This window comes from Parasteatoda tepidariorum, chromosome 10 (genome assembly GCF_043381705.1).
Source record: "Parasteatoda tepidariorum isolate YZ-2023 chromosome 10, CAS_Ptep_4.0, whole genome shotgun sequence".
Lineage (NCBI taxonomy): Eukaryota > Metazoa > Arthropoda > Arachnida > Araneae > Theridiidae > Parasteatoda > Parasteatoda tepidariorum.
The window spans coordinates 75,316,529-75,331,565 of NC_092213.1; the positions used below are offsets into that span (position 1 = coordinate 75,316,529).

General features: G+C 30.0%; 1 protein-coding gene across 2 annotated transcripts in view; it reads right to left on the reverse strand.

The window, feature by feature from the left end:
* Positions 1 to 15,037, reverse strand: part of LOC110282721 (semaphorin-2A) — a 535,140-nt gene that overhangs the window by 197,965 nt on the left and 322,138 nt on the right. For both annotated transcript variants that reach the window (XM_043041275.2, XM_043041274.2), the window contains exon 2: positions 331 to 418. In XM_043041275.2, the coding sequence (XP_042897209.1) occupies positions 331 to 418 (88 nt within the window). The remainder of the gene's footprint in view (positions 1 to 330; positions 419 to 15,037) is intronic.

The following is a 15,037-nucleotide window of genomic DNA, read 5'->3' on the forward strand; positions in this document are numbered from 1 at the left end:
TATATATATAATTTCTTTCTTTAAGTTTAGAATTGTTTAACTTTTGTATTTTTATGGAGATACAAACTTAGTTGCGAAGTACACTGGTGTTATCAAATACGACCTTTTCGTATTTGATAAATTATATCCAGAATTATTACATCCAGAATTATTGGACATTGATTAATTTGGAACCCCTGATGTGTTTACTTTATTGACGCAACTGTTGAGAAGGATTGCTAAATTGTTTATTTAAGGAATAGTTTAATACGAAACAGCCAGCATATGTGAAAAAAATATATAAAGATAAATGGTTAAATGTTAAATGATAGATAAATATAATTGACTTACATAGCACCGACGTAGAGCGTATCTCGTCGAAGATCCAAGAAAAATGTTCTATAAAAAAGTCTACCACAGTTGAATTCACGGACATGTTCTGCAAAAATAGAATATAAAAATCAAATAGAATTAAAGGCATAAATAACATAAATATATGTGTTTCAAAAATAAAATTCTGAAATTAACCTTTTGCTGACGGCTGGTATAACAGGTGGACCAGCATCATCATTACTAAGCGCCGTAAGCAAAGGGTTAAGATAAATTCAACAATTATCATGAGCTTTATGATACTCTCTAAGAATGTTTATGTGATCATAACATGCATACATGGCAGTACTTTTACTTTCGTTACTTGTACCGCCGGTACAAGTAAAAAGTACGTACTTTTACTTGTACTTCGTTACTTTTTTAATTTAGTACTTTTACTTGTACTTNCTCTAAGAGTGTTTATGTGATCATAACATGTATCTCTTTTCAGACTTTATGTCAATTTCAGAAACTTCTACTCATAATTTTCTTTTAATTCGTGAAAAATAGTGTCCACTTGTTAAGATTTTTGCAAAAACCATGAATTTCTGTAGCCTTTCAGTAAAAAATCCTACTTTTGAGAGTTTGAAAAAGATCTATTCAGATTTTTTTTTATTTAAACTCTGTCAGGTTTCAATTTTTGTGAATTATGGATTTCTTTCCAGAAAAACAAAGTTCTTAACTTACAAAACTCTTGTCAGGCCAGTCTTGACATACGCTTCTGAAGCTTGGACAGTGACAAAACTGGAGGAAAATTGCATCGCAATATTTGAGAGAAGGATTTTGCGGAGTATAACTTGGTGGCGAAAATAAAAACAATAACTGGAGAAGGAGATTTAACTTTGAACTGAACAAGATTTATAAGCACAACCCGATATTATTAAATACATAAAAATAAATAAAATGAATTCGGTGGCCCACGTGATTTGAATGCGTGATGACAATACGATAAAAAAAAGATACTTATTTTTAGATTCACTGGAACAAGAAAGCGGGGAAGGCCACGGTTAAGATGAGCTGACTCGGTGGAGTCTGATTTTCTTGCAATTAATGAAAATAATTGAAGATCAAAGATAAATCGGAAGTCGTTAAGGAGAAATCTTCGGAGAAAGGCATTGGCCCACATTGGGCTGTCAGGCCAACTATGATGATGATGGATGGGAAAGTAAGGTCCTATATTTGTGAATATGCACTTGAGAATACACTAATTTCTCCTAAAGAGATCTATGTAACTTAAATTTGCATTAGATTTCATTTTAAAGTTATTATGCTTAAGTTCAAATTTTTCACGGTTCATAATTAATTTATGGATTATACAGGGTTTATAATTAGTTTCTGGAAAACAATTTTTTCTTATATCTTACCTGCCCATTCAAAGTAATAATTTTGCAGTATATGCAGTAATTTCAGGTGAATCAATTAGAAAAAATCATTTAAACCACAATACCACTATTAGGTACCAAACATATTCTTAGTATATGAGTGCTTCCTAAGGAAACGAAAAAACACTTAAAAGTTGAAAACATTGAAAAAAAAGCTTCAAGTTTGAAGAAAAATTTTCATTTTTTTCGCAACTTCTTTGATCTCTGTTTCAAATTCACTGAGATTTCCAGGCTTTAACCCTGATACATCAAAATAGTTTTTGATGCATAAATAGGACACTATAAAAATATATCCCGTCATAGTTATCAATGTAACGGGGAGAGCAAATATATAGAAATTGGTTTTCACAAACATTTCATACTACTCTTCAATCGTATTTTTGATGTATGAAAATATATGAATAGATCGTTATTATCTACACAGTATTATGGCAAGATAAATATAGGCTATAGAAATTCTTCTATGGATCTCGATTCATACGGTTATAAGAATGTAATGTTACGGCTATAATGTGAAACGACTTCTGGAATAGTGTAGAAATGCTAAAAGAATTTTTAAATCTACTCTTTTAACATCTTGTAACTATGCTTAATAATTTACTTTATTTGTGGAATAAAACGCTATCGTGATAATTAGAGTTAATAATTGAAAAAAAGTTAAACTTAAAAACAATGCATAAAATTATACATGTAAAGCAAACATATTAAAAAAAAACATAAAAAGCAGCAAAGAAAAAAAAAGTAATGTTTTATATTTTCACGAAATAAATAATATAGCAATAAAGGTTTATAAAAGTTATTAGCATTTGTCAAAGTTTTTTGATTTTAAATTAAATTACATTGTCCTATTGAAAATACATGTTCGAAAATTTTGATAGGTTTATAATGGTATTATTATGGGTTCAGTATTACTAAAGTAAATAAAATATTCTAATTAATATTTACATCAATTAATTAAAAAAAACCGTTTTTTCTTACATAAGCAGAAATGAAGGTTTACATGATTTAAAAAAAAATCGGATAAATGTTTTGTATAGAAACAATATTTTAAAAAAAAATCTTCTGTGAAAATGTCGTAAAAACTACATTCCTCAAATATTTATATTTTCCATTTATTGGGTTTTTTTTTTCAGAATAAATTTAACTTAAATAATTAACAATAATTTTTTTTAAACCCTTAAGACTATCTCAAAACATATCATACCCTCAAGACTATCTCAATACATATCATATACCCTTAAGATTATCTCAATACATATAAAGAGATAATAGAATTTAATTCAAGGATATTAAAAAAAAAAAGAGTTTTTTCTCTCCTTTTTTTTACGAAAAACTTCTTTGTTGGCGAAGAGGGAGAAAATGAAAAACGATGCCAAAAACGCACAATCGGGTTAAACGATTTAATACAACAATAGCTTTGATGATTAAAAAATAAAAAAACGTCCAAAATTTCCGAATTGAAATCTATATCTATACACAAAAGGAAACAAAAAAAAAATATATGAGTTACAATTGAGACTCTTTATCTGGTCTTTTCAAGTCAGTAATATCCCCTCACTGAAGAAGTTTCTATCTATAAAAAATTGGCGAAGAATGATGAACCGAGGGGGTTGGCGAGAAAAAGCCAAAGAGAGATAATACTACTTCTTCCCCCAAGGGCAAACAGCAGTGATTGAAAACACCATCAAAGAAGAAAAAAAAGTACTCATCTTTGGGGTTACAGATTTTTTTCCCCCGATCTCTACAAAAATTGCTAAAAAGAAAGTACTTAAAGAAAATAGATAGAAAATAAACAAATAAAAATATTATGTGTATTTTAAGCTGTCAAAGTTCAAAATTATATCAAAAGAGAATTTTTTTATTATTATAAAAGTTCTTTCAATTTGTTTATAATCAATAAGCTTTTCAGAAATAAGTCGTGGAAAGAAAAAGAAATCAGTGCCTAGAATTTTATTAATTTTTCTTGAAGAAATAGAAATTTCCTAGTTAAAAAAATCTTATTGTAAATTTCGAGTACTTTAACCCTCTAGCAGTAAAAACATAGTTTCTAGTTCTAGTTTCAGTTTCTAGTTTCAAATTTATTTCATAGATACTCGAGAGATTTAGCATTGCGGATTTGCAATTTCCGAAACGCTAAACTTATTTAAGTTCTACAACGCATGCGCAAAAATTTCTTAATAAATGGCAGATCGAGAATAAGGTTAACATCACGGTTAACAAAATGCAATTTTAATGTAAATTTCCATTACTTACAAAGAAGCACTCCACACAGTTAAGGTAAATTATTTTTCAGAGGCTGTTACTTAGCAACTATCAGAAAATTTTGTATCGATGGAAGAAAAGAAAATTTAAAAAAAAAACAAAACAACTTTTATGAAATTGTTGCGATATTTTGCTTGTTTTATCCAATAAATTATTTTTCACGTGACACTTCGAAAACAAGACCCGTTCTATAAAATAAAATATTTTAAAAATGTTTCTCTTCGATACACCTTGAATGCTGGTTTCTCCATCAAATAAAATATTTTCTTCTTAATAATTAGAACATCTTGATAGGCTTATTCTACGTAATGAAGTACTTTCTTCGTAAAATTTGGAGAACCTTCCTTGGGCTGTTCTAACCCATAAAATATTTCCTTCGTAACAGTTAAGATACCTTTCTTGGACTATTTTACCCATTTAAAAGTTTCTTCGTAACATTTGGAATACCTTCCTCGACCTATTCTATCAAATAAAGTATTTTCTTCGCAAAATTTAGGGTACCTTTCTTGAGCTGTTCTAACCAATAAAATATTTCCTTCGTGACATTTGAAGTACCTTCCTGGGACTGTTCCAACCAATAAAATATTTTCTTTGTAACATTTGGAATACCTTTCTTGGGGTGCTCTAACCAATTAAATATTTTCTTCATAAAGAATCTAATTTTGACCAATTAGGTCATTTGACCTATTCGAACAGTACTAGAACATGAAACGTACGGAAACTCATTAGTTGCAGAAAATATTACCTTTTCATTAAAAATTGATTTCAACCCTCGAATATTTACTCGGAATAACTTCAAACACCAAATAGAGATATCAATTTTCACGACGAATATATATTCCGATGTACAGCCCAGCCCTTTTAGATCTCGTGTTTGCACATAAATGCCCCGCGGTTCGTTCTAAAATTCCAGAAACTCTTTTGCCAAAATCTGGAGGGAATTCTGTTAAGAGGAGCGAATCGCTAATTCTTCGAAAGGTTCGTTCCATATCACACAAGACTAAGTTATCTGCGTTTGTGGAAAGGACGAAGGTAATAAATATGCATGATTTTCTCTCTCAACCAGGGGTTGGTGCAACATGTAACCCTTCCCACCCATATCGCAGACATCCCCCCCCTTCACAATCTATGGAAGTCTGTGTATGGATGGTGTCCGTTTGCTGCAACCCGAATCCTCTTGAATAATGTATGAATGGACATTGTTGATTCCATGGACAAATCGACCCGTGTCTGCATCGATTCGGTAGTGTACTTTGGAGGTATTTAATAAGAAGTATTTGGGGGTGTTTATTCATTATGATCGATTGCCATGGGAGACTTAGAACGGAATCTCCTCTTAACTGAGTTTTAAAAGTAAATTGAGAAGTTCGAATCAATTAGTAGCTTTGAGGTGGAGATAAATTGGTTCTGGTTATTTTAAAATCAGGAAAAGAACTAATTAAACTGGCATAGTAGAATTCAAAATGCGTTATGTTCTGAAAATTACGAAAAGAGTTATTTAAACTGACATAGCAGAATTCGAACTACATTCAGGACTAAGAATCACGAAACGAATCATTTAAAGGGACATCATTTAAAGTGAATTCAGTTCGGAAAACCACATATAGCACATTATTAATTTACCAAAAAAAATTTAATACAAGCGTCCAATATGTATATAAGTTTTTAATAGGTTTGTCCAATAGGAGGTAGAATGCATAAAGAATATAAGACCAGTTGCAAGAATCTGAAAAGTTTTGAAATGTGACATCCAAAAATGATCAGGAATTGAAGCAGTAGTCACTAAATATTATAGTCGCATAGTTGCTTCCTCGAATAATTTCTGTTTTTCTAGAAATGTTTGTAATATGCTATCCTGCAATAGAACATTATAATATGGCATTAGCTTACCCTACCAAGTACTAAACATCATGTTAGAAAAAAATTTAAATCATTTCTGGAAAGCCTGTATCAGATATTATATTGTGGACTTAGCATTAGAAGTAAAACTTTTTTAAAATTCTGAGATATCAAAACAACTCTAAGTTTTGAGAAACAAATTGTTAAAGTGCAAGAGATTAGGACGCCCAAGATAACGGAACAGTTCAATGTTTTGACTTACGAACATTAAATTAAGATGACATCGTATAGAGCAGCGGTTCTTAACCTATGGGTCGCGACCCAAAATTGGGTCGTGAAGCATATTTCTTGGGTCGCGCTGAGTCGAACCAAAAAAGTTAGTAATACACCATGTAATAAGTAATACCAACACCTCCTAGAAGAAGTCATTGTGGCTTACTAAGCCTAATTTTGACTTTTTTTTTGGGTCGCGACATGAACATATTTCTCAAATTTGGGTCGCGGCTGAAAAAGGTTAAGAACCACTGGTATAGAGCATAACGATACCAAACACCACAAAGGTTTTCTTTTGCGGGTCATTTAATTAAAATGGCACTACAATGCATAAATTAATTACAAAAAAATATCGGTACAGCTCAATGCTTTGCTCAGTAAACATTTAAAAAGTCATATATTGTGACGTAAGCAGCATATATCACGGAAAATATCAAATAGTTCATCGCTCGAATGTACAAATTGTTTTATCTGCATTGCGACAAAAGCAATATTTATATTAAAAAATACCGGAAAAACTCAATGCTTTTATCAACTGATGGCTATTAGACCGATATTATCACGTAGTCAACAAACAACATAATTTGAAACTAAATTCGATGAAAAATCAAAGCAAACTTTTACGAGAAACAAAAATATTTTTTGAAAGTATTTATAACTTTTAGATAATTTTTTATTTTATTTTTATGACAGCAATTTTGAGAGTTTTGTTGGGAAAAAAAGATATTTTTCAAAAGCCAGTCACGTTCTTTTTTTTCTTGAAGCTAACTATAATGTTCGAAACACATCATGAAATCGGGAAGTATTTTTTGAATCCTTCACAATCAGACCTACTTAACAATAGATTAAAATTCCAAGTTACTAAGAGCCCAAACGATAAATTCTCGAAAAACATCATTTGACTAGAATTCTGATCCACTCTTTATAAACCAACACTATCCATTTCGTTAAATAGGTTATTCCTATGGAAGCAATTCACAAACGATACGACACTTCCTTTTGGAAGAGCACCCTTTCAAAACGATTACAAGAATTTCGAGTCAGGACTAATTTATAGACACAGCTCCAGGAGTGAACATTTGTTTCCGACAACTGGCAACAGGACATTTCCTCTTTTGTACAAATGGCAGAGGGGGATTTGTACGAACTTAACGCAATTTCCAGAGAAACCACTTTCAGGAAGGAAAAATCTTAAAAGCTTTCGTCCATTCAGAATTTCCCTTTACAACTTGAAAAGAAACCCTTCTGCCCCGCGATTCCCGTCTAAATCCGATTTATATGATTATGACCCTGGTATTCACGATTCGCTCGTCTTTAAAACGAGGTGATTTGTAATCTAGACCACCAAACTGCATGAATCGAACTGAAGTGAAGAGAGCTAAATCGGTTTTGGATTTTCGATGGAAAAAGAGAGAACAAAGCGAGGAGTTTAAGATCTGGAAGTCATGTTAGAAAAGGAAGTCGAACAAAATATATGTATCGGTAAGCTAAAGAGGGGGTCATAGAACTTTTTTTTCATTCGATTTCATTCTTGCATCACTTACATTGAAAAGATGTTGAAAGAATAAGTACGATTTCTTTTCCGATTTATTCGAAAATTTTTCCTTCATAATATTGAAAACGATTTTTATACAAACTGTACTTTTTCATTCATTAATGGACCGCAAAATATAATCTTGGTAAAGATTCTTGATTCAGCAAGAAATTTCGTATTTGACGAAAAAGGAATTTTTATTCGTCAAAGGAATTTCTTATTATTCTGGCTAAACATACTAATTCGAGGGAATCTATAATTTTTTCTTTATAATATTAAAAGTGATTTCTGTAATTTTTTTCATTCATTAATAAATCTCAAATTTTTAATTCTATACAAGTTGTGTACACATGTTTGTTTCTATACAAGTTGTACATTTTCCTTCATTGATAAATCTCAGAACTTAAACATAAAGATTTAAGATTCAGTAAGTAATTTCAAAATTTTGCTTCAAAGGAATGGATATTCTTTCATCTAATAAAGGAAAGGGTGTACGAAGAATTTGTACGATTCTTTCTGTTCTATATATTTAATATTTTTTTGATAACGACATTTTTACTCCAACTGTACTTATTAGTAAAAATTCTAAAAACGATTTCCACACAAATTTATTTTCATCCTTTTTCGGGCGTCATAATTTAAAATTAGTAAAGATTCTAAAAACGATTTCCACGCAAATTTATTTTCATCCTTTTTTGGGTCTGAGAATTAAAAATTAGTTAAGATTCTAAAAACGATATCCACACAAATTTATTTTCATTCCTTTTTGGGTCTGAAAATTAAAAATTAGTTAAGATTCTAAAAACGATTTTCACGCAAATTTATTTTCATTCTTTTTTAGGTCTGAGAATTAAAAATTAGTAAAGATTCTAAAAACGATTTCCACGCAAATTTATTTTCATCCTTTTTTGGGTCTGAGAATTAAAAATTAATAAAGATTCTAAAAACGATTTCCACACAAATTTATTTTCATTCTTTTTTGGGTCTGAGAATTAAAAATTAATAAAGATTCTAAAAACGATTTCCACACAAATTTATTTTCATTCTTTTTTGGGTCTGAGAATTAAAAATCAGTAAAGATTCGAAAAACGATTTCCACACAAATTTATTCTCATTCTTTTTTGGGTCTGAGAATTAAAAATTAGTAAAGATTCTAAAAACAATTTCCACACAAATTTATTTTCATTCTTTTTTGGGTCTCAGAATTTAAGCTTAGTTACGATTCTAGATACAGTAAAAAAATTCTTTGTTGGTGTCAAAGAGATTGGTATTTTTTCATCATTTAGTGAATGAAAGTATGCACAAAAAAAAGTTCAATTTTCGTTTGATTCACATATTTCCATTACAATATTAAACTCGATTTCTACTCAAATTATACTTTCTCATTAATTCAGCTCAAAACTTAAACTTAGAAAAGATAGAAGCAACAAAAAATTAAAGATTTTGAGCCAGAGGAATATATGCAAGAAACTGGAGAGATTTTATTGAAAAAAAAATGCCGTAATATGAAAATCAAACTTAATAAAAAATATTTCGTACCATAATTGCAGCGTTTTATCAAGCATTTCTGACAAGTATTGTATTAAGTATTGATGCAGCTATCTACAAATTCCAGTCACCACGGCGTTTTAATAAATGTTAACCTGATTATTTTTGAGTCTGAATACTTTCGGGATGATGGCCCATCTCTGAAAATGTATTCAAGTCACGGTAATGACTCATTGATTAACAACATTTTCCTCTGATTTACCTCACTCGGCCACTGCGGTTCTACTGGAGTTGTTTTTCAACTTCATTTTATTCTCGGCTAACTTGGTTTTTCTAGTTTGTTGTTTTTCATCTTCATCTTTATTTTTCGTTTGCGTTTTTACGTTTTCAGTTTCAAATCACTTTCTTCCCGGAGTCGTGAGATCGTGCGCCTATTTTTGAGAGCTGGAAAAATGTCAAATTTAATTACCGTTTTCAAAATTTTTAAGCAAATGAAGTTTTTAAATCATCGAGTATACATTATGATGATACATGATACACATTATGATGATACGATTTAGAACATACAAGATGATTATTCATGTTATGCGTTGCGATGATTCCTATAAAAAATATTCTTCTAAATGTGGCGGATAAAACAAATTAAATGACATTTTCAAAAAGTTCTATAAACTTTAATTCACCAATAAAATTTTTTAGCAATAAAAAGTTAAAGGTAGTTTAAAAAAATTAGCTAAAAACATATAAATAGAAGTACAAAAATCTGACAAAGCAGCAGTCCACAAAAGGAGAGATCAATTAAGATCATATGGTATAGATATATATAAATAAAAAAATAGTATTTTCGAACAAAAGTTTTTCTTTCTCCCCCAACTGTGAATAACAGAATTTGTCAAACAGACTATTTGTCCTGAAGCTCGTCTTTCAAAAAATGGGAAATCGTTTAAAATAGTGACAAATATCGTCCGACTTCTTTTCTTAAGGCGTCATCTAATTTCTTTTCTTACCCGCAACAATCCAAAAGTCCTACTCGCCGCCCTCTTACCCCCCATAGCTGGATTTATTCTTTCTTTTATCTTCGAAAAAACATCTGAAAAGCTACCCATCTCTATTTTTTTCTTTTACACTTCCAAAAAAAAGAGAAAAAAAGCATTCAACAAAATTCGTTCATATTTTCTTAGATTTTTTTAAAAAAGAAACTAAATAAAAATGGGATAATAAGAAAAATAGAAAAAAAAGTACTTCAGATTAAGCACTTTCTGTTACACCGTCCGTTCATCAAACTTTTGAGCTTAATTTGTTAAAGGAACTAACAAAACAACAAAGCCAAAACTCAGAGAGAAACAGCTTAATATGTACCGTTTTCACGGCAAATAAGTACACATTACTTAGATCTTACGCCAGGAATAAGGTTAGAGTGAGCATTCACACTTTGCAAATCATCCAAACATCAAACCCGCTAAAAGGCGAATTTCTCTTTTTCCATTTCTCTTTTTTCGGTGTGTTGCAAAATGTTAACATCACCGATATTTTACAACAATATTTTTTAGTTAGCCCCTGAACGATCGGTTAATTTTCAAGAAAACGGTCATAAAAGTGCCTATTTTGCCAAATACCCGTATTTGATTAGTGCTGACATCTAGTTTAAAATAAACTAACTACATACAATTACCTTAAAAATATCTTGGTACTGCCATCTGGTGTGTAAAATGAGAAATAAAATATTTTCCGGGCACAAGAAATGAATTAGTATTATTTTTATTGGTGCNATTGGCGCGTTACTACTGAACACTCCAGTCCGTCAATATCACGGGAGCGAGAAATAGAGGACGAAACCTCGCCCCTTCATTTTCACGGGAGTGAGAAGAAAGAGGTTGATAGGGATTCAATGATTTTCTGTTTATAATTAGTGCAAAAATTACAGTATACAAAATATTTTGTTCCGCACCATGTTTTGGCAAAAATGGATTTTATGGCAAAAAGAACTTTTTACCGTAATTTGTTTCGTATTTCTTTTTACAGTGTTTGCAGTTTAATCACCTGATGCTCAAGCTTTAAATAATGGAAGAAACTGTGATTTTTACTTAGAAATATGTAGATTAAAAGAAAATAAACTATTTTTCAGTTGCATGTCCCTGGGTGGGCTCTGGTCTTCTCGAAAAATATTGCCAATTGTCTCTTTGTTTAGCGATTGTCCCCCAATTTTTGGTATGCAGAATGTCCGTTTTTATTTTTAGGTACAGTGGTGACGAGAGTTAGTACATTCCCTAGTAATTAAAATTGTTTTCTCTGCTTAGAATTTCTCTTCTCATAGGGGATCATACTTTGAAGAGGGTTCTTCATGTTGGACATAAGTCCCTGGCTCCTTCATAAGTGAAATGCTCTCTCTAATACAATCTTTTCTCGAAATCTTATGTTGAGATCTTATAGTAAAAACATACCGTCGCAAAAAATGAAGAAAAGTAAACACTTTGATACAAGTTTCATTCATTAAATTTTCGATGCGAGAGAAAAAAAAAATCAATCGGTAGTTTCCACTTACAATTCTGTTTGTTAGAAAAATGTTACCCCTTTGTATATTACATTACCTACATTACTTTTTTTATTATTATTTCGGAATTTATTTTGTTGCAGAACTACATGGTTGCTCCATTTCTGCTCACGATTTACTTTTTCTCAAAATTGATTGAAAATATTGTGTGTATTTCTATTTTAAGGAGTTTTGGCTTATTGTTTTTAGTTCAAAATAAGTTTACTAAAAGATGTTATTAAAAATACATATACAATAGTAAAATATGCGCATACTTAGTATGTTGTTATTTATTTATTTGTTTAAATTTAATGCATCTATGAAACTTTTCAACACATTTTTCAGAAGTATCTTATCAAATTTAAAAGTGATTTTCTCATAAAACATTTTATACAAACTAATAGCAATTGTTAATTTTTATTTTATTTTATAACCGTCCTTTACGGCCGGCCAAATTGTGGGTGTATGATTACCAATAAGTAACGCCGCAGCCTTTAATTTTGAACCCAATCCAAAAGACAAGGGAACTCCAGGATCAAGTATTGGGAGAAAATTTACCTTCTTGGAAGACTTTTCGATGGAAAAAAAACCCCGCATTCGAGTTGTATGAAGAGGAGAACCATGAAAGCCTGACAGCAAAGGGACTCTACCTCATGATCCATCTACCACTGAGGAATGAGGAGTCTACCACACTTTAATAAAAGAAATATGTGAAGCGTGCATTTTTTTAAAATAAATATTTTGTGAAGGATTCGTTTCTATGGTAAAAGAATTTGAGAAAAGATGGTTTCTATTGTAAAATAATTTATGGAAAGATGGTTTCTATAGTAAAATAATTTACGAAGAGATGGTTTGCATGGTAAAATAATTTATGAAGAGATGGTTTCTATGTTAAAATAATTCATGAAGAGATGGTTTCTATGGTAAAATAATTTATGGAAAGATGGTTTCTATAGTAAAATAATTTACGAAGAGATGGTTTGCATGGCAAAATAATTTATGAAGAGATGGTTTCTATGTTAAAATAATTCACGAAGAGATGGTTTCTATGGTAAAATAATTTGAAGAGTCATTATCCCTTAGTCGTAAATTTTTTTGCTAAAACTTTTTTCATACTTTTTTACTACTTTGCATTAATTCAGACTAAAATAAGTTAAAAAAATATTGTACTTCGCATTTTAATAATTTATGGTTATTATGAAATACAGCATGAGACACCGGTGTCTTTTTCTACGATAAAGGTAAAAATTCTCAAAAAACAACTCACTTCTAAACACCAATTTTTCGAATTTGTAATTTTTTGTAATTATTTAAATCCAAGAGAAATTCCTTTTATTTATAAAATGAATTATTGATAAATTTTTGAATATGAATTTAAAAAAAAAGAAACTACTCTTTTAGGATTTAATATTTTAAATGTGATTTTTATAATCTAACACTTTCCTTTAGTAACGATTATAATGCTTTTAATAATTAAAAATACCAAAATATATATTAGCTTGCAGTTATAGAGTTCGAAAAAAATACATAAAGGGAACACCAGTGTCTAATCTGCAGCAAAAGGTTAACGGATCAAAATTTCTTCTAAGTAGACCCCTAATAGCATAACTAATGCAATGAATAATGCTTGGAAATATAAAAAAACGTAACAATTATAAAATATTTTTTTTTTTATATTCAGCATTAAGTTTTACTTTTTTGAGTTCATACTTAATAAACAAAAATCGCTTTTTGCTTAAACACATATTATTTANTTATGAAATACAGCATGAGACACAGGTGTCTTTTTCTACGATAAAGGTAAAAATTCTCAAAAACAGCTTACTTCTAAACACTAATTTTTCGAACTTGTAATTATTTGTAATTATTTAAATCTAAGAGAAATTCCTTTTGTTTATAAAATGAATTATTGATAAATTTTTGAATATGAATTTAAAAAAAAGAAACTACTCTTTTAGGATTTAATATTTTAAATGTGATTTTCATAATCTAACACTTTCCTTTAGTAACGATTATAATGCTTTTAATAATTAAAAATACCAAAATATATATTAGCTTGCAGTTATAGAGTTCGAAAAAAATACATAAAGGGAACGCCAGTGTCTAATCTGCAGCAAAAGGTTAACGGATCAAACTTTCTTCTAAGTAAACCCCTAATAACATAACTAATGCAATGAATAACGCTTGGAAATATAAAAAATGTAACAATTATAAAATATATTTTTTTTTTATATTCAGCATTCAGTTTTACTTTTTTGAGTTCATACTTAATAAACAAAAATCGCTTTTTGCTTAAACACATATTATTTAAAATCATTACTCACAACACGGAAATCGTAACAATTAAATATTTTATTCCACGATGTATAATTAATAAAGGGGAAAAAAACAGTTATTTTAGTGTCATTTTAAACACCTCATCTCTCCTAATGACACTTATTCCGAAAATAAACGCGTGGTAAAATATGTCTACTAATTCGCCCAGCCCTACAACGTTTATATACGTCGGAAATCATTCTCTCATTACATATTCCAAAAAAGTTCGAAAAACAGAACACCGAAGCCACAACAACCCCTCCCCGATTATTACCACTATTCTCTTATCCCCTCTAAACCCCCTTTATCCACATCCCCATGCAAGTAGAGAAAAATAAGCCAACCGAGCGATTATGCAATATTCACAAACCCGACAGAAAATCGCTGGTAGTGAAAATTTCCCCTTAAGTATAATTTTCATTTTTTTTCATTGTGTTCGAATGTTCGGGAGGGGGGGTTGTTGCTCATTTGATATTCATTCATTTTAGCGAATTACAAATTGAGCAACCTTTTTCATCAGGAGATATCCTCTGCAATCGCCAAGGAAGTAGAACAAAAATTTCCATATTTAATATATTCCCTCGCCTTATTGCCATTTGGCGCTTTTTCACCCTTCTTTGTTTACATATAGTATAATTCTTATTTGTTGTGCCCTTCCTCGGTTGGCTTTAAATAAGTTTACAATGGAGGCGCTTTTGTCTATCACAAAGCGTATGTTTCAATTATGTAAAGTAAAACTTAAAGGTAATATGTTTTCTTTGAATTGCTTTTTAAAAAAGAAACGCAGCTCATTTAAAACATAAAGGTGGGATTATTGTAAATATTGGATGATTGTTAACATGAAATTTTTTTTTTCACTTATCGGAAAAAATAATTTTAATTTGTCTTTCAAAAATTATGCTATTTTTTATTCAAACATGCAGGTGCAAATATTAGAGCGTTTATTAAATATTGCTTTACATATAAATGCGCAATTACGAATTTGAAAATGTCATTTAAATACGTGCAACGATTTATAATTTTTTTTATTAACAATTAATGAAGATAATACAAATATTAACAATT